The sequence below is a fragment of the Anas acuta genome, chromosome 1, assembly GCF_963932015.1.
Source record: "Anas acuta chromosome 1, bAnaAcu1.1, whole genome shotgun sequence".
Classification (NCBI taxonomy): Eukaryota; Metazoa; Chordata; class Aves; order Anseriformes; family Anatidae; genus Anas; species Anas acuta.
The window spans coordinates 60,292,175-60,311,741 of record NC_088979.1 but is presented as its reverse complement, the minus strand read 5'-3'; the positions used below and the strand labels follow the sequence as shown (position 1 = coordinate 60,311,741).

The 19,567-nt window shown below is 41.7% G+C and overlaps 1 protein-coding gene across 6 annotated transcripts in view; it reads left to right on the top strand.

Annotated features, from left to right (window-relative positions):
- The window catches only part of ARHGEF7 (Rho guanine nucleotide exchange factor 7), a 110,805-nt gene that overhangs the window by 41,804 nt on the left and 49,434 nt on the right, over nucleotides 1-19,567 (top strand). For all 6 annotated transcript variants that reach the window (XM_068678402.1, XM_068678386.1, XM_068678393.1 and 3 more), the window contains 5 exons: nucleotides 891-1,021; nucleotides 3,507-3,708; nucleotides 8,720-8,808; nucleotides 15,035-15,129; nucleotides 15,433-15,528. In XM_068678402.1, the coding sequence (XP_068534503.1) occupies nucleotides 891-1,021; nucleotides 3,507-3,708; nucleotides 8,720-8,808; nucleotides 15,035-15,129; nucleotides 15,433-15,528 (613 nt within the window). The remainder of the gene's footprint in view (nucleotides 1-890; nucleotides 1,022-3,506; nucleotides 3,709-8,719; nucleotides 8,809-15,034; nucleotides 15,130-15,432; nucleotides 15,529-19,567) is intronic.

The following is a 19,567-nucleotide window of genomic DNA, read 5'->3' as shown; positions in this document are numbered from 1 at the left end:
GGGAGGCACAGCGAGCTGCTAGGAAAGGTTAAGGGGCATAAAAGCCAGGAGAGCAGGTGGGAGACTTGGCTAGTCCCAAACCTGGATGTCACTAGATAGTGACACTGCTACATTGCTTTCAGGGCTCTTTGGAGCTCAGAAGCCCACTAAATAACATCCTTGGATGTGGAAAACATGAGGAAAAGGATCAGCTTGTCACACACAGGCCTTGCTGGGCCTGCACTGCCCCGCTCCTAGCTGGGGTGGTGGCCTGGGCCCTGCTGCCCCCTCGCTGTCAGCCCTTTGGGTGAACTCCTCAAGCAGATGTGCTTTTTGTGAGAGGGGCAAGTGGAAACGGGGAGAAGTTGCAGGGGGTGAGGTATTCCTTGTTCCAAGTGAGCAACTTGCTTCCTTTCTGCCCCTTTCTTCCCCCTTGCCCTCAGAGAAGAAGTAGCTGAGCTGGCAAAAAGGCCGGGAGAGAGGGCCGTAGGAAGGCGGTGGAAAGAATGTCTTAATTGAGAGGGAGATGGCCGTGGTTGGGGGGAAGAATTAAGAAACAGATGTGGCTGGCTTTACTTCAAGCAAGCTTTCTGCATTCAAATGTCTTGGCCACTGGCTAAAACGATTTTGTCTAATTACCTTTAAATAGACTGGTAGCGGGTAGGAATGAAGAAACACAATCCTAACCCTCCTCTTCCTAAATAGCTCAGGCTGTTTTCCTGTCTGTACGTGGAAGAAACAGACAGTGGCTCTGGGTTTCAGTTCATACTTCATTTTCTTAAAATCTTGAATTATTGAGCAACCACGGATACTTCAAATCTGTTTTAAGTACGTGAGCGTTTCAGGAGTGGGCAGAAAGCTGTATGCAAATCTGTCAAATTCTGACATTTGCTTTTTATTCCCTTCTCCAGACATCGGGCTGGGCAGCGACTCTGTATGTGCACGTCCCTCATCTCATCGGATAAAGTCCTTTGATTCTCTGGGGTCGCAGTCTTTACACAGTAGAACTTCGAAGCTCTTTCAGGGACAGTATCGGAGTCTGGTAAGTTCTAGAACTGAAACATGCTGAGGTGTTTTTTTTTGACTAAATTGATAAGTAAACAATAGTGTAGCAAACAACTGTTGACTGTTTGCTTTCTTTCACCTCTGTAGTTCAAGACTGAAGTTCTATGTTTACAGCTTGTTTATGTTCCAAAATACATGCAACTTTTCTGAGAACTGTTAGGTATTTTGTTGTTGTTTTTTTACCTCCCTCACTTACCATTCCTTGTTGTCTGCATATGTAGTGTCTTTCCAGAAGTTACTTCTGAAGTGTAAGGACTTGCTCTTACAAAGGCAAAATCTCATGTTCATCTTCAGCTATACTGACTTAGTGAGTTTAGGGATGAAACCTCAGCAAGAGTAGTACTTCTTGTGTTGGTAGTACTGGTAGTTATTCTTTGCTTTTCAAGGTGAATCCTCCAAATAGCTTTCAGGTAACTGGGTGGCACGGGCAGTTGTTTCACAGTGCAGCTGAAATCAGGGTGGACTACTGCACTGAAAATAACTGATGAAAGGTGCTTTTAGCAACTAAAAGGTTTATAGGAAGGTTTATAGGAAGGGTTCAGACTCCCCACTGTAAACTGCTTTTTTCATGTTTAGGGGAGGCATTTTTGAACTATGTGATGATTGCTATGTGGAACCTTACCGCAGTGCTCTGCTTAAACTTTCTTAGGTGTGGTTTGACGTGTTTTCTCTGGTAGCAGGGCCCATGCAAGTTCTTGCCCTAGGCCACTAATTCCAGCTCCCACTCTGCTGTTTGCCACCCACTCCGTTTTGCTGGTGAAACCATTTGAGACCAGCTGTTAATTGGATCACTGAACTAATGAATTTTAAGTGTTTGTATCAATCTAGTGATTTGAGCAGCTTTGTAGATGGTTACAAAGGGGTGGAAAAATGCTAGAGCAAGGAGAAGAGAGCTAGTGACCAACACCAAGAAAATACTTGGTTTGGTTTTGTTGCTGTAGATGATCAGTTGGGAACAGTTCTCACCAGTTGTTACTCAGTTGGTTCTGCTGGAGAGCCTGAGAAAGGGCATGGGCTGTAGCTGATGTCACTATGCAATGTTGTTGTCTATTTTGTGGCTTTTTACTGTTTACGAAGGCAAAATGAGTTTTCTTGTTGAGCAATTGTAATAAATGGGAACGCGTGATGTGCAAGCACAGACTAAGGCAGAGACACTTAACTGGATCTATGCCATTGTCAGATGTTTTGTGACTTGCGGTATCCTGGGGCTTTCTGTGTATTTTCAATGTTTCATTTGCCCTCATTTTCCTACAGTTTCTCAGCCACTAACAGTCTGATTGTTAAATTGAGATGTGATGAAATAACGTAATTGCTGTGAATATCAACTGAGCTGACATGTAGTATGATTCTAATGACATTACACAGCAGATATTTTAATCACCTCAAGTACACAGCCAGCGTGTAAGTGAAAATCTCTTACCTGGATGGCTGACTAGGATCGCTTACAGTTGTTTTCTCACTTAAATTACTTTTATTTTGGTTATAAGTAGGCCTTAATTGTAGTAAAGACTGGCATGATTAGTAATCTTGTTCTCTTGGTTACAGTGCAGTGGTTTGTGTTTGGATTATTTAAAGCTGTTCATGTATTTAGCTTTTTTTTAGCTATTTTAACATAGCAGTTAGTCCTAATTCTCATTAAATGAAATAGAGGAATACAGAAATCCAAGAACAAAATGCCAAGTTTGAACACCATTCCTTTGAAAGACTTGTTAGAGTAGCTGTTAGCATTTAGTTATTACAGAGCCATAAACTGCCTTCACATTTTTGACAGGGAATGAGCATGTGTATGGGCAGCTGCAAGTCTGACGTGCTTCAGACTTGCACCTGTGCTAACCTTGTGGCAAATGATTTGTGAGTGTGGCACAAAGTACTCTTAAACTCAATTATTGAACTGATTCTTAGGTTTTGTGGAAGAGCACTGTTTTCATCCATGGGCAGAGCACTGATGTGCATGTCCCAGTGTGGAACCTTCCAACACAACCCATTATTGGCAGGGAAAAAGCTGCAAGCTCTCCGCTGTCCAGAATTAGAGGTCTTGAGTTAGGTTTAACTCAGTACCACTATTCCCAGTCCAGAATGGGTTAGAAAACTCTCTGATGTAAAGCTGTTATGCCTTCTTAGTTGCCAAGGGCAGTTTCAGTTTATACAGAAAATAGAAATTGTGGGTTTTTGTTTGTTTGTTGAGAGTATGATTTAGTCTCGTTTTTTAGCTCTGTTTACCTGCTTCTGATTTTAAGGAGCTGTAATAAGATGATACGCACCTGGGACTGGTAGAAATCCATGGATATAAATGTCAGAGGCACTAGAAATAGCAAATCATCCTTGCAAATCCTTAGAATAAAAACATGTGGGGGGAGAGGGCTGGCATGTGCACACACACACTATTTTAATTCTATGCATGTTTGTTTGTTCATGAAATAATTGTTTAAATATCTAAAGTTACCCATTTTTATCCTTTCTAGGACATGACAGATAACAGCAACCATCAGTTGGTGGTGAGAGCGAAATTTAATTTTCAACAGACGAATGAAGATGAACTTTCTATTTCAAAAGGCGATATTATTCACGTTACAAGAGTGGAAGAAGGAGGCTGGTGGGAAGGAACTCTGAACGGCAAAACAGGGTGGTTTCCAAGTAATTACGTACGAGAAATAAAATCCAATGGTGAGTTCTGAAGGAGGGTGTATTTATACAACTCTGTTTTGCATGGAGGTGGGTAGTTGGGACTGATTAAGAACTAATGTTTCTTATTTAAGCTTGACTGCATTTACTGACCTTCATTCACGGAAATCATTAGGGCTTAGGAACTTGTACTCCTCCCCCGGTTCACTATAAAGAGTGCTGTAGGGGTTTTGAGGAAACACTAAGCTTGCAGAGAACTCCCACGTCCTTTTACCGTCTGTCGGTTGCAGTTGGGCTGCTGTGACTTCTTCAGTCTGAATTTCTAGAATGCGAGACGTTGGCTCTGACACTGATGTGCTTTGAGTTGGTACTTTGGGCTTAAATAGTGTGGGATTTCCTGTCACCCCAGCCACCTCCCCCACAGAAAACCCCAAACCTAGACAGTTCTAGTACTTTGAAGCAAATGGAAGCAAATGACTCCTGCAGGAAATATCCTGAATTATAGCAAAATCTACTGTTAGATTAGAGACAGCTTCGTAAGGTAAAGTATTTGTGATAACTTTTCCCTTTATTGTTCACATACCTTCCCCTTGTTTTGTTCAGGCTGCACTCTTACACCAAAGATTACCCTGAAAATCACATAGTGAAGGTGCCGCCTGTAAATGTCATCTTCACAACCATGTATCAGAACTAACCATGCTTTTTCATTGACCAGGACGTTGATGTGGGTGATGCGATCTGCTGTTTGTTTCTTCCCTGTCTCTGCTTTCAGAGACTGGGGACAACCCTTTTGCTCTTGTAACTACCCATGAGCTCTGAGAAGCTTTACCACTGTGTACCTTGTCATAGCTCCAATCAAAACACCTCTTTATGGCCACACTAAAAACATTGGCGTAACTTTTTTTTAGGCAGCCAGACAGATGCTTGGTTGCAAACTCAAGCTGTGAGGTTAAAACTCAATTTTTAAACTCGTTCTTCTCCACTTGCATTATCTTACTTCCTCCTTGTTATGCTGCCTACAGTCCCTGTTTGCAGAGTGCTGGACTCTTAGATCTGTGTGTCTCTGTCATTGTCAACTAGATCCTCTTAGGCGTAGTCAGGATATAAAGCCTTAGCTTTAATGTTCTTCAGAGGTCTCTCAGATGGGGCTTATCCTGAAAAACAATTCCCAAAGCATGCTTTTTCTTGTCTGCAGTTTTGCAGCAGTCTTTTTGACAGGCTGAATATCTCTTACCATCGTTACTCATCTAAAACATTGTTGGGCAGATTTTGTTTGGATTTCATCAGTTCTGATGTCGCCTGACTCCTGAACCTGGGTCAGCAGCAAGGCTCCAGAATGGAAGCAGCTTTTAGCACTGAATCTATGAGAACCAAAAGCTGCCAGCAACTGAAGCTGAGGTTATTTTAGTCTTTCAAGTATACTTCACTGGGTAAAGTAACTTTCCTAAGCAGGAAAGCTGTGAGGCCAAGGTTAGTACCGAGTGCACTTGGATTCTTGCCAGTCCTTGCAACCCTGCCTGATGCCTGATTCCCTGGGGCTGAGAGGAGCTGCTCCCAGGTTTAACTTCGACTTCTCACCATCAGAAGAGTTTGCTGCTAAGCTCTTCCTCTCCCTGTGCTCTGTAGGCACGTTCCCAGTGCTACAAGGGCTTGCTCCCTCTGGCTTCTGTGAGACTGCTCGCCTTCCTGGAGCACTCCCGTGTGCTCACTTCCTCCTGGGGAAGGGAACGTGCACTTGGTTCAAGTAGTGCCAGCACAGAAAGAATGGTGCCACGTGTATGATGCTTGTTCCGAGTGGTTGTAGAAAAGATAATGAGCTTTTTGAGCAAAGTATGGCGTTTAGTTTTCTTAGGCTGAAAAATTACTATAAATTCAGGGGAAATAAAAATCCTTTCCCATCTCAAACTTATTTTGCTGTCGACTCTTTCTCTTCTCTGGAATGGATAAAAGAGGATTTGTTTGGAATTCTGTGCTTATGATCAAATTTCCAAATAAAAGAGCGAAACTGTAGTCCTAGTTTCTTTTCAGGTATGTACCTACACTGTAAGGATCAAAGAAAGACAGTCCATTTCTCTCTGCATCTTCCGTGAGCATGCTTACAGTGCCCTTCTCAAGCCCTGTAACACCTTGCTTTTCTAAGTGTTTTTTGATTGTTAGTCAAGGAGTATTTTGAAATACTTTTTTCCCAAATCTTCATGCTGCTGTTATGTTGCACGTGACAGGGTGGAAGATTCAGGTATTTGACAGTGTGGCCTTAATGAGTTCTTTATTTCTTACATAGAGTGGGGGGAATCTTCAGGTTTAGGTGGGGTCTTATCTGGTAATGCTGCTTCTGGTTTGTACAGTAGAGAGGTTTGGAGACTTTGAGAGTTACCTTAGGAAAAGACTAGCATTTGGCCAAGCTGGGAGACACTTATATAGTGACTGCTATTAGCTAATCAGTTTAAAAAACAATAACAAAACATTACACGGTGACTTTCTGGGTATTAACATTGTAACCCCTTTAAATGGCATGATTATGCAGATGATGATACAGTTTTGAAAAAAAAGACATTTGGTTTTGCAAACGTTTTCTAACTCTTCAATGAAATTCATGTTTGATTACTGTCTAGCTTCTCTTCTGTCAGGCTTTCCTGGCAGTTCTGCTGGTAGCAGGCCCAGCACACATCAGTGTTAATAGTTCTGGTTGGATGGCTTTAAAATAAATCAATAAATCAGGTCACAGGAAAAGGCAGGGTATAGTGGAAGAGTGAAGTGTATCTGCTGGTCCCATCCTGTGGTGCTCAAGGGAAGGACAAACACACTTTCAGCTTTAAAAATAATTAAGAAAAAAAAGAAAGGGAAGTGCTGCTTTTCTTCTCCCCACCCATACACGCTTGGAGGGATATTTTGTTCTCTTGTCAAGTGCTGTTCTACAGGCAAAAATAAATGAGACCAGTACTTGAGCAGGTGCTTGTTCGGTTTGGATCTGCTCGTGTGCTGTATGTATTCTTGCCGCTTTTTCAGCACTAATGGGACAGGTTTACACTGGGACGAGGAGAAAAGCAGGCAGAAGGAAGAGCCTGCTGTATGGGAAAGCCGGGTGTCTGGCTTAGGTCATGCTTGGGAAGCTGCAGCTCGCAGTGCTTTGAGGACCAGCGCCTGTGTTGGAACAGGCAAGGTGCCAGGGCTTTGCTAATGCCTCTGAAACCTGTGGATTCCCTGATTGGAGACCTTTACGTGTTCCCAGCATTTTGGCTGGGGTGACACCTGCTCCAAACGTTGGCTGAATTATGCTGTATGCTTGTGCAAGTACTCTGTTCTCTCGTGAAGGGTGATAAGTAACACTTATCTTGTTTTTTTGCTGAGGAAGTGATTCCTTATATGCAAGATCAGGGTTTTCTCCTCTGCGATGCGCTGTGTAATTGCAACAAGGCTGTCTTACTGCTCCTTGTGAAGCCAGGCAGGGCTCGGAGGCAGGATACCAGACGTGACAGACAGATGGACTGATTTGCTGTGTCTGATTCTGTGTTTCTACAACAGAAATGGCCTTTGCGTTTTAAAAGCTGAGCGTTGATGATGGCTGTTCAGGCAAAATGGCTCTAATGTGTGATGCTTTTTTCTTTCCTCTTTTTAAACCTGAATTTGTTCTTGTGTTTCTTCTGGATAACTGATTTCAGCTGAACAGCTGGTAACAGAAATAACTGTATTTCAGCAGAAATCTCCCGTCTTCAGCAGCTTAGGACAGAAGCACAATGGTAGGGAAATAGATGTGTTCTTACACCCTTTAAGATGACGAAGTAGCTGGAAGAAGAGCCCCTATTCTATGAGCAGCCAGCTCCTGCCAGATTAACAAGGGTCGGACATCTGTATTCTGATGGAGTTCAGTGGCAGGTGTTTACCTTCTTCCCCAAGCATATCAGGCTGTTTGGTCTCTCCTTTCATGTTTTTGGGCATGTGATTAATGGCACTCGAGGTTTGTGGTGGACCTGAAAGTCGCTATAAATCATAGGATCAGCTGAGTGCTCCCAGAGAGAATGAAAGTAAATCACCAAGTTTATACAAACAGCATCATTTCCATCGTTCAGTACAAGGAAACAAGCTGTGACTGCCCCATAAATGTGTAGCATTATATATCATACATAAATGAGTAGCTGTGTGTCAGCTTTTGGCTGACTCTGGGTATTGGGATCTTAACTAATAGGATGTTGTCTCTGAACGTGGTAAGAAGTGTTTCTGTGCGTGTTTAGTAGCTTTATGACCATACTACATTTTCAGAATAGCTTCTTTGAGGAGAGTGGCAGTGCAATACAGAGAAAATCCCCTTAAAGATGCCCCACGAGTGCTCCTGGGGACTGAGCATTCCCCTTGAGGACTGCTGGCTAAACCCTCTGGTCCTGCCAGCCCATCCAGCCCTCCTGCCTGCGGACATGCAAGGGTGCATGTCTGGGACTGCAGCTGGGCAGCCCGAAGAAGCACCGAATTACTGTACCCAGCACACAGTCCAGCAAGGGCTGGTACCCCGTGGGCTGTTCTGCTTGTGATGCTGTTTCCTTGGTCAGCTCTACTGAAATGGGGATTTCCCACAGCTGTCCCTTAACGTGGCTGGCTGGGCTTCTGCTGTAAAGGCAGATCTCTGAGACTTGCATAATTTATTCTTAAAGACCTGAGGTATCAGGTAAACTCAAGTTAAATTATTCATGGATGTTTATTACGATGCATTTGAAAAACCAGCTTGCTTTTAAAATAAAGGTAAAGCTTTCAGTAGGTGTGTTTTGATGCTTTTTTTGGATTACATACAACTAAAAGGCTTATCCAGTGTTTGCATATTAGACAATCCTGCTTATTTAAAACAACCCAAAACACCGTAGTGTCCTGATAAATACAGTCTCACAAGCATCTTCACTTGGTTGTGCATTAGGTCAAGTGTCAGAGATCAAAAAGAGACGCTGTAAGGTAAAAAGCATTATTTTCATTGTATCTTACTATAAATATTTGAAAGCAGTTTGTTTGACCTCTAGTGTTGAGCTATGAAACTGCACCGAGTTCACACAAAAAATACCTTTTATTTCAGAAAAGCCAGTCTCCCCCAAATCAGGTACGCTGAAGAGTCCACCTAAAGGCTTCGATACGTCTGCAATCAACAAAAGCTATTACAATGTGGTGAGTGAGCCTTTTTCTTCCTTGTGTGCTTTTATATACAGTAGAACCTCATTTCACTAAATGTATTGCTACAGAGAAATGGGCAGTCTTACAGACCCTCAGTGCCAAAACTAGATAGGGGTTTTTGTGACTTCTCTAGAAATAGGATCGCTGTTAAATGGAATATCACACACATGGATTTTTTAAGTGTGATGCAAAATTGTAGTCTGAAGTGAGTGATATGCGTTACTGTAATATATTGTGCTCATTTTGCTTGCTTGGCTAGCTGCTAACTTCCCTTTTCTCCTCTCACCCCCACCCAAATATGCAGGCACTCTTCCCTGATCACCAAGAATTAACGAAATTTTGCTGAATTTAAAGAATTAAGAATATTTTGTACTTTCTGTTGAAGATGACATTGAACGTTTGCAATGAATTTGCCTTTTTGTATTTATGCTTATGAATCAACTCAATAATTAGCTTTGGGAACCTTGTCCTTACGCTAATCAATTGATTTCATGGCAAAAGCTGTACAGAATCAGAATCAGCCTCTAAAAATACGTAAGGATTCTTTAGTCTAGTACCCATACATCTTTAGTAGATGCATGTAAGAAACACACCCAAATTATCTTTATTCCTGTTGTAACCATTTTGAGAAACCTTTGTTTACTAACAGAATACTTTTCGAAGGAAAAACAGTAAGATGCTTTTTGTTAACCACTGCTCCCTGCTGGTGTAAAAAGAAAGCACAAGCTTTTCTTTCCTTTTCTTTGGTTCCACTGCCAGGTTTTCTTTTTTTTTTTTAAAGTTTGTTTTATTTGTCAGCTTTTAGCAGGCTCATAAAGCATCATTTTATGCTTTCATCTCTTGTGGTTGTGGCGTAAATAACATGAACCACCTGGAAGAACAGAGCAGTTTTGCATGTTGGGCACTAACTGAAAACACTGAAGCAACCTCCTGCTCCTCCCCACTCACATGGTGCCTCTGCCAACAGCTCTAATTCATCATCCATGAATTAATGAATCAATGGAGGGCTGTGATTCTTTGGCTATTGTATTCCCCACCTGCTAGTCACAATGAATAATACCTGTGCAGACCCATTCCTTCAAATTGCAGGAAGTAATGCTCTTACTGTGTTATATCAAGCAACCAAATATCCGATAGCTTTTCGTTTTTATTTTTTGCACTGTCTCTTTATAGTCTTTTTTCATAGTCAGCTTTTTTCAAAGTTGCTGTAGTGTGTAGTAGCAAAGATGTTGAAGCCTACATATTCCCTATGAGTAAACTGAAATGAATGCAGTGAAAGAAGGATTTAGTTGCTTCTATAGGTAGAATGATGCTTTTACTTCCATTTACTATAAAACTATGTGGAAATTTTAATCAAAGGAAATTGGCAGCTCTTTAGGTTTAAAAAAAAAGTCAGTGATAAATATTTTTCTATAAAATAATTTGTGATTTCTCTTGATAGGTCCTACTATTACATAAAGTAATAATAAATATACATAATGTGATGGTAAAGTAACAGAGGCTTAGTTATAACTCAAGATGCAATTCATTTTGGACACTGGTAAACTGGTGGTTGCAATTTTTATTTAGTAATTTAGAACAATTTTTGGAGTACCAGTGTACTTCAGTGAAAATAAATGGAAATAAATGTTTGAATTTGCCTAAAACCATAGCTAAGGAGGTGAAGTTACAAAAGACCATGCAATTTTGAAGTAATATCTTTGTTTGCTTTTTATATTTGTGTTCACTGAATAACCTTATTTTTATTATTGTGGAGGCTTGAGTTACTCTCCAGTTCTGGAAACAGCTAGCCATAGCTGCCTTTTAAAATTGTCTGTATTTTTTTTGTTTTAAAAGATTAAAAAAATAAAAATGATATTGGTGACCATCATACTCTTAAAATCAGGTTATTTTTCACCTTGCTCAGGTACAACTACCTTGGTGTGTTCAACTGATGTAGTAAGATTCCCACAGTCTGAGTGCTAGCTATTTATGAACTGTAGAGGATAAATTATGTCATGAGGTAGAAGAATGACCCATTCATCGTAGCATAGATGGCCCTAGAGTAGTGTTCTTAAGTCTGTTTGCAGTGAACTGGGTAATTATCTTGTTTGCACCTTTTTTTCCCCACAGTGTAGCAAATGCCCCCAATTTTTAAGCTCATCATGTTGTTATTTTTGTTTAAAGAATGAGAGGCTTTGCTATAGCATGCACTTGGTTTCAGAGAGGTAAGACCCTATTGCTGTTCCTAAACCATAAATTAGGATAGCTGGCATCTATATTTTCTTTTTTTTTAAAAAAAAAAAAAAAGTGCTTGTATTTGCAATATAACTACAAGATAATTATTGAAAGTAATTATTAAATACGTAGTGATATTTATATGTAGATTAATGTTTAAACTGTGAACTGAGGTTTTGTTCTGTTTTGCTATGTCAGCTGTAACTTTAGCTTCTTGTAGTTGATCCTTCTCACAGGCATGGGACTTCCCTGTGCTTGATGTTCTGTCAGTCTGCACTGATACCAAAATTGGGCCCAGACTTAAGGCAGGACCAGGGCAGTTCCTAATAAACCTGTAGCAACTGTAGCTGAAAGTTTGTAGCTTGAGTTAAGTTAAAAGCTGTGTTAAAGTCTCTTGACTTGCATGTTTTGAGACCAGTATCCTGGGACTCCTTGCTACCTGTAAGTTGTGACTGTATTATTCCTCCATGTGTAAACCTCATGATTATTTTTTGCTGTCTTTCCTAGGCAGAGATTTGTGGTGCAGGCAGCAGCTGTGGGTGCGTTGGTCAGCCTGAGGAAAAAGAATCAAAAGAGGTTCAGACGTAGCTCAGGAAGGGGTAGGGGAGGCTCTGCTAATTTCCCCTTCTTGGAAGATGAATGCATAGGCTAATGGCACGGTGCATTTAATGAAGATGAGACTGCTTTCACCATTTTATTTTGTTCTTTACCCTCTTGTAAGCATGTTCTGTATTTGTGGATTCACGTGGCTCCATCTGAAGTTGGGAATACAGACCACCTAGATGTTTATTTCAGTGTGCTTTATTAGCTGCTCCTTGCACTAGGTGTTGCAGAGAGTACAGGGTACATTGACTCGTTAATCCCTTGAGAGTTTAAAACTTGGTGTCCCAAATAAAATTGTTGCCTCTGCTTACAAGGCAACTGCCCGGAGGTTAAGCAGCTGTTCTAAAAGCAGGTAACAAAACGGGCAACTTTCTCCCTTGTGGGAGCATTTGGATGACTTCATTTTTCATTGAAGTATTTGATAAGTGATTGGAAAACAGAGCATGCCTGTCATGCTTTCCAAGTTGGATCAAGCGTTTTTATTTATCAAAGTTCATGAAAATTTTTGAGGAGCCTTGAGGTATGGAATGCTTTTGTGCTGATTTACATTGCCCTTCTTAAGGGCCTGTTTTTAAGAAGGACAGTCTGATTTTTGTGACCCAGGAAAATTGTGTTGATCACTGTAGTGCTGAACATGATGTTTCAGCTGAGTGCCTTTCTGCTCCCATAAAATGGGCATGGACTACGGGATCGTGTCCAAGCGTAGCTGTGAAATATGCCTCTTCTCCCTCTGTGGAAGGTGATCAGCTTTGTGTTAGATCACTTACACCCATTTTTGGGTAGTAGCTTTTGCCCTAGGGAGATGACTGGGGTTTTGTGTGACGGAGCTGTTAATCATGCTTGAATTTTCCATGCCCTGTGATTGAGAGAGCTTGTGCTCTCCGAGCTCAGTTTTCTGTGCCTGCCATTCATCAGTGTTAGGGATTGTAAAAGCTGCCGCTTCAATGCTGCTCTTTTGGTACCCAGCCTTGTCTGGGCAAATGTTGTGGTGGAGTTGTGGAAACAAGGTCTCGGAGGTCTCATGGGGTCCTGCAGCAGCCAGAACACGCAGAAGGCAGGAAAGGGAAGAAAGGTGATTATCAGAGCTCGCGGGCGAGATGTGGATATGAGGAATGTAAGGGTGCTCTGGTGCCAAAATACTGACTTGCAACACTGAGCACTTATCGCTTCAAAGCGTTTTATCCTCATAGCTTCGTCCTGAGGTAGGTAAGTCAAGCTGGAAGGATGCGAGAGGTCACAAACTGATGTTTTAGAACTGTGTAAGCAAGATTATTCTTATAAACATTTTCAAAGAATGTTGTATGGAGTAGAAACTGTGCTTGTAAAAAAGGGAAATAGGCTTAACTTCTTTTAAGAGGCATTTAAAGCTATGTGCATGTCTAAAGTATTGTGCAGTGCTGTGAACTCCTAGAATAATGTAAAGCAGTATCTAGTGCTTTGCATAGGCTTTGTAGCATAGTTTTATGTAGTTACATTTATTTTCTTTATTCCAGTAACTTACCAGGTTGCTGCTTTTGCTTTTGAAGCTTTCTCATTCTTTTTTTCCCCATCCTTTAAGTCTTTTTCCTCCTACCTTTTACATATTCCAAATAAAGCCTTCAAATAAAAATCCAAATAAGATAGGAAAATAATTGAGTTTTAAAACATGAAACAACTTTCATTTCAGCCTCCTCAGACAGCTGTTTATAGCAAAGGATGGAAAATACTCTCTGCAAAAATGGATCTGCCCTTCAAGATTGCTAGCAATTTTTTCCCCCCCTGTCTTTGGATGTTTTCTGATAGTGTTCAGTGCTTTGTCAATATATTTCATTTTCATCCTTGGTTTTGTCTCCTTTTCCTAACCAATGGCTATATAATGACTTCTGGCTGGCAGATTTTTGTAGGAAAAGCAATGCTGGAAAAGATTCATCTTGCATTTAGTTTTGAATTGTATGGATCCTAAGTACTTACAGGTTTCCATTTTAACAACCAACTTTTTTGTATTATATTTGTGTTAGAAAGTGGGATTTTAATTTATGATTGGTGCAAATATGGATTTAGTTTTTTTTGGTTCCCTCTGGTCTAAATGGTAAAGGTTTTTAGCTTTTTTTAATAAATTGTGCACCCATATTGTACTTCATGCTGCAGTTTTCTATTTAACAGCTATAGCTTTCTCTGTGACATTCTTCTGCCATCGTGTTTAGCAGAGAATGGAGACATTTTAATCTTCGGTTCAGATTTCCAACAAAAGAATGAACTCAAAAGTGGTCTCTCTCTTTCTCCAAATGAATAGAAGCATTGAAGGAATAAGCAGAATCAATGACACCAATGAAAGGAACAGTGAATTCTTCATTGACATACTGAACTATTTAAAGTTATTTCATCAGGTTTGCATTTAGGAATGAATGGCTTTTTTTTATTTCCTAAGAAAGAGTATTGACTAGAACAGTGAATAATGCACTCAATTACAGTCGTTACTATAAATGCTGAAATGAGATATTACTGTAGGCTTGACAAATACGGCATGCACCAAAATGAAAGGTTTCTGGTGTGGCTTATGAGCAATAAATTACAGAAAGTTTTCAAAGCTTACTCTGTCCTGTGAGCTGCATTTAATTCTGACGATTCCCCTGCTAGATCATTATCTTCTTGAAGACAAAAACTAATTTATTGCTAGAAGCACGGTAGAATTTGATGTGAATACATCGGAGGATATCTTAAAGCAGACTGCTTGGAGATGGCCCAGTAAAATGCTTCCTTGTACGTAGTTGGGAGTATTCCAGTTGTTGGATTTATATTCAGCCAAAAAGCAAGTGTGTGCTGTGTCTTATACACTTTTAATTTCCTTGTGGTAGTGTACGTTACTGCACTCACAGTTGAAGCCTAGGCATCCCTGTTTAAAAAGAATGCAACAAGGCTAAGGATTTTGCTAAGTAAAGCTGATGGTTATTTGGTGTTTATAAGCTGACCTTTCCACTCTCTGAGTCAGTGAACACTTAGCAAGCAAGATAAGTTGTTCTGAGTTGTAATTGAGACTGAGAAAACAACGCTCATTGTTTCTTTTACAACTTCTAATGTGTTTTACCATTCTCTGCTCTTTGAGTGTTTTGCAGTACACAGGAGGAATAACTACTCCTTGCTCTGGAAGAACACTCTGTATAGCTCTCTACTTTTATGATTAAAATTTGCTTTAGCAAATTCTGTTACCACTTTTTTGTTATATGACTGAAGGATGGCTTGTGTGTGTATGTGTGTAATTTTTCCTGAGAGTTTCATAAATGCATAGTCTTTAATGCTTTTCTCTTGATATTAACATTTTTAATACAGGACCCTTCTTTTAAATTTTGAAATTTTAAAATTACTAAGTAATTTTTAAAGGATCTCTTAAAAAATACCAATTAGCAATTGTCATTTATTGCAGGTGCTACAAAATATATTAGAAACAGAAAACGAATACGCTAAGGAGCTACAGACAATGCTTTCAAACTACCTGCGACCACTGCAAGCTAGTGAAAAGTATGTGAGTTTGTTTTGGCTTCTAAAGTAAGGCTGGAGATCACTTGGGGACTGGGGAGGGTTTATGTGGTTGAAGCTTCAGTTTTACTGAATAATGCATGTTTTCTTGTGTGGACCCTGAGATCCTTGAGGCAGGGATTGCTGCTTCAAGTTTCTTTTATTCTGCTTGATTGCTGATCAGGACAGGCTGATCTTGATCAAAGAAGCTTTTTTTTTTTTTTTTTTTAAAAAAAGTAGGTTTTATTAAAGCACAATTAGTCAATAACTGCAAAGCTAAACACCTTTTATTTACCTTGGCTCCAGGTTAAACTCAGCAAACACTTCATACTTAATGGGAAACCTGGAAGAAATAAGTTCTTTCCAACAAATGCTTGTACAGTCCTTAGAAGAATGCACCAAGTAAGTACAATGTGTACCAGATGCTGAAAAATCCTAACAAGCAAATATTATATTACTTCTGTTGTGTATGTTAATGTTTGAGATGAAACTTTGTTGCTCTAATTGTAACTATAGCTGCTACAGCAAAAAAAGGGATAGGTGTTTGGGTAATCACTGCTTGCTTGCACAGATAGCTATTGGCCCTAGGATGCAATTGCAGAGGTAGCAATTTTTGGAATAGCTTGGAAACAATTTATAAATAGCCATGAATTTCTTACCAGTGGGAAGGTGCATTAAAAAAAAAGAAGCAGTGGTTTTTACTTTGGAGGCTGGAATTTCTAGATGAATAAGAGATTAAGAGAAGGAAGGGAACTTACACTGTGATGGAGCAGTGGAGGCTGGGGGGAAGTGACCATATAAGAAGCATGAAGCAGAGAGAGAGTGAGAAGGGAAAGAAGATTGAGAGAACCTGTTTTCTTTCTATAGGTTAGGTGAGTGGTAGTTGGATATTTTTTAGCTTGTTCTTCTGCACTCTGGGGCTGCAAGAAAGAAGGTCAGCATCACATTTGATTGTCCTAACAGTTTCCTACTGTTGAAACTCCACTGAAAGTTTAGTTCCTGTTCCTAACCTTGGTTGTATCCTTTGCATAGAAACACAGAATGATTTGGGTTAGAAGGGACCTTAATCATCCTGTTCTACTGTTCCACTCCTCCTGCCATGGGCAGGGACACCTCCCACCAGAGCAAGTTGCCCAAAGCCCCATCCAGCCTGGCCTTGAACACCTCCAAGGATGGGGCATCCACAACTTCTCTGGGCAGCCTGTGCCAGGGCCTCACCACCCTCCTAGTAAAAGAATGTCTTCCAGAGATCTAATCTCAGCCTACCCTCTTTCATTTTAAAGCCATTCCCCCTTGTCCTATCATTCCACTCCCTGACATGGAGTCCCTCCCCAGCGTTCCTGTAGCTCCCCTTAGGCACTGGAAGGCCGCTGTGAGGTCCCACTGGAGCCTTCTCTTCTCTAGGCTGAACAACCCCAACTCCCTCAGCCCCTCTTCATAGGAGAGGTGCTCCAGCCCTCTGATCATCCTCATGGCCCTCCTCTGGAGTTGTTCTAATACACCCATGTCCTTCTTGTGCTGCAGGGCCCACAGCTGAACGCAGGGCTCCAGGTGGAGTTTCACGAGAGCAGAGCAGAGGGGGAGAATCACCTCCCTCTCCCTGCTGGCCATGCATCCAAATAAGAATGCATCTCCCAGGGCAGCATCCAAAGCAGATGCTGCCCAGGATGCGGTTGGCTGTCTGGGCTGCAGGCACACATTTGCCAGCTCATGTTGAGCTTCTCATCAACCAACACCCCCAGGCCCTTCTCCTCAGGGCTGCTCTCAACCCATTCTCCATCCAGCCTGTATGTGTGCTTGGGATTGCCCCGGCCCTGGTTCAGGACCTGACACTAGGCCTTGTTGAACTTCACGAGGTTCGTACAGGCCCTGAAGGTTGCCCAGGTCCCTCTGGATGGCATCCCTTCCCTCCTGCGTGCTGACCGCACCACACAGCTTGGTGTCAATGGTGAACTTGCTGGGGGTGCGCTCAGTTTCAGTGTCTGTGTCACTGACAAAGATGTTCAACAGCGCCAGTCCCTATACCAACCCCTGAGGAACACCACTCGCTACTGATCCCCACTCAGACATTGAGCTGTTGACTGCAACTCTTGCAAGCATCCAGCCAATTCCTTACCCACCAAATTGTCCGTCCATCAAATCCGTTTTTCTCCAGTTTAAAGACAAGGATATCATAGGGGACAGTGTCAAAGGCTTTGCCTGAGTCCAGGTAGATGATGTCAGTTCTTTTTCCTTGCTTGTGTTCTGACCATGTGGTGACCTAATGTGGCTGCTAATCCAAATTTGCTTGTTTACTGGCAAATTAATCATTTGAATTGCTACTGAGGGCTGAGGCAAGCTTCAGCCTGTGCAGGGGAACTAACTACTGGCAGTACTTGGCTGTGAGCGAGAGAGAATGTGTTGGATGGAGGAGAAAACACCTATTTTGGCAGCAGTGATCTTCGAGATGAGCTCTGTGTGTTTTGTTTTGACTTCTCCCTCCTCTGTTCCTCTGAGCTGCTCCATGTTAAGAGGAAGCTTTTGTGATGACAAAGTGTAAGCCGTGTCTCCTCCAGACACTAATTTATGTCTGGGTTTGTTGCTGACTTTGGATCTCATGTCCCCCTGCCATCTGGCTTCTCTCCCTCTCTTCAGTCTCCAGACAGCATAGACTGGAGAGGATGGAAAGGATGGTGTAGCATTGATAACTTTCTCTTATCAGTGGAATAGAGACAATCTAGAAGTAGCCTTTCTTCCTTTCTTAAACTCAAGACTTGGCTAGCTAAGCGGTGTCTGAATCCCCGAGAGTGACAGCGTGTCCTCGTACCTAAACGTTGTCATCTTTCCTCTTGTCACTTCACTTTCTATTGTTGCATTCTTTTATCCGTTTCTTTCTGTGATTTAAACTACATTTGCACAACACCTTTCCTAATGGCCTTTGTTTTTTCTTGGTGGGAAGTGAGATATTACTGCCTAACAAATTAGGAAACATAATGGCTCATAGTAGGTGGGCAAAGGAAGTGACACCTCAGGATTACTGAAGGGTTACTACAAATGTTTTGTGTTATTTCCTTTCTGTGAATGCGCTGGCCATGCCAAGTTATGTTTGCAGTTTAATTTTCATTGTAGCATATCGACTTGAGCATCCAGCTTCCTCCTGTTTTGAATCTAATCCACGATAATTCCCATCATGCGGAAGAACGCCTGCCCTGCTCTCTTGTTGTTTTGTCATTTTGCCATGTTTTTTTGGCTGGTGAGCCTGCTCTATAAACTCAGAGCAGCTCCCAGGCTGAAAATAGATTTATCATTTTATTTTATTTTTGGCAGAGAGCTTGCCATCCCATCGTTCAGGCACTTCAAGTTGCAGCATCCGGTGTGATGTGTTGTTTTTTTTAAGGTGGCATGTCACGATGACCAGGCGCAGATGTCCTGCCAGCTGTAGTGCTGCCAGCCTCCACGGCTTGACAAACTCCTGCTCCTGTGCCTGGGAGTTGAGTAGTGGTTCAGTTCCACACCCCACTCTAGTCAGTTTGTCATTTCAGTTACCTCTTAATCCTTGAATGTGAAGCTTTCTGATGGTTTTTCTCTTCTTACCTGCACTGTGTTACCTTATTTAACCCTCGTTTTGTTAAACACTGGTTGCTTTCAAAGCACAGAATGCCGTAGTGATTTTATTTTCTGAGGGAGGGAGTTGTTAGGATGCTGTTTGACTTTTATGTGCCACACTTCTATCCTCCTGCCCTGGCCGCTTTCCCAAACCCGAGAGCTCCTCTGGTGCCCTGCTGCAGGTTTGTCCTCTTTGAGCTCGTCCAGGTTGGCCTCCACTGCAGTACAACCACAGTGCTCCTGCTGACTGCTCCATCTGTCATAGTCCTGGGAACATTTCTTGTCTGCATGCTGGGGACTGCCAGACAGATGCTTTGGGGTTACATCTGCTTTTGTCATTTCTTTTTGTCATTCAGCAAACAAAAAAGGTGAAACAAGTCTAAGTAGCACTGAGTAACAATCTTCTCAATGATCTGCTTCAAAAGAGCATTTCTTCACTGATCAGCTTCGAGTGCACTTAGTGTTGGTGGATGGAAAAGAGCAGTAAGAGGCAAGGCAGAGAGATGCTGCTGGAGTCTTCAGTTACAAAAAGGAGGGTTTCTGATCATAAAACAGAGCAAGAGCGCTCCAGTCTCTTGAAGACCGAGTGGTCTGGTGCTCTAGAGCTCCTTCCAGATCTGTGATCCAGTGCGAGCTCCCAGTTCTGCTGTGGCTCACATAGCACAGGAAGGTCCAAACAGACAAACCCAGCCATCTCTCTCCGTTTATCTCTAGTTCTGAAGTATTCCTCTATGGATATATTTGTAGCAGGAGATTGAACAGATGTCTTCCACTCTAAAAAAAATTCTTCTGTTCACCTGGGAGTAGAAGCTGTCAGTCTGCGGCTGTAATTCTCAACAAGGGAAGACAGGCTGTC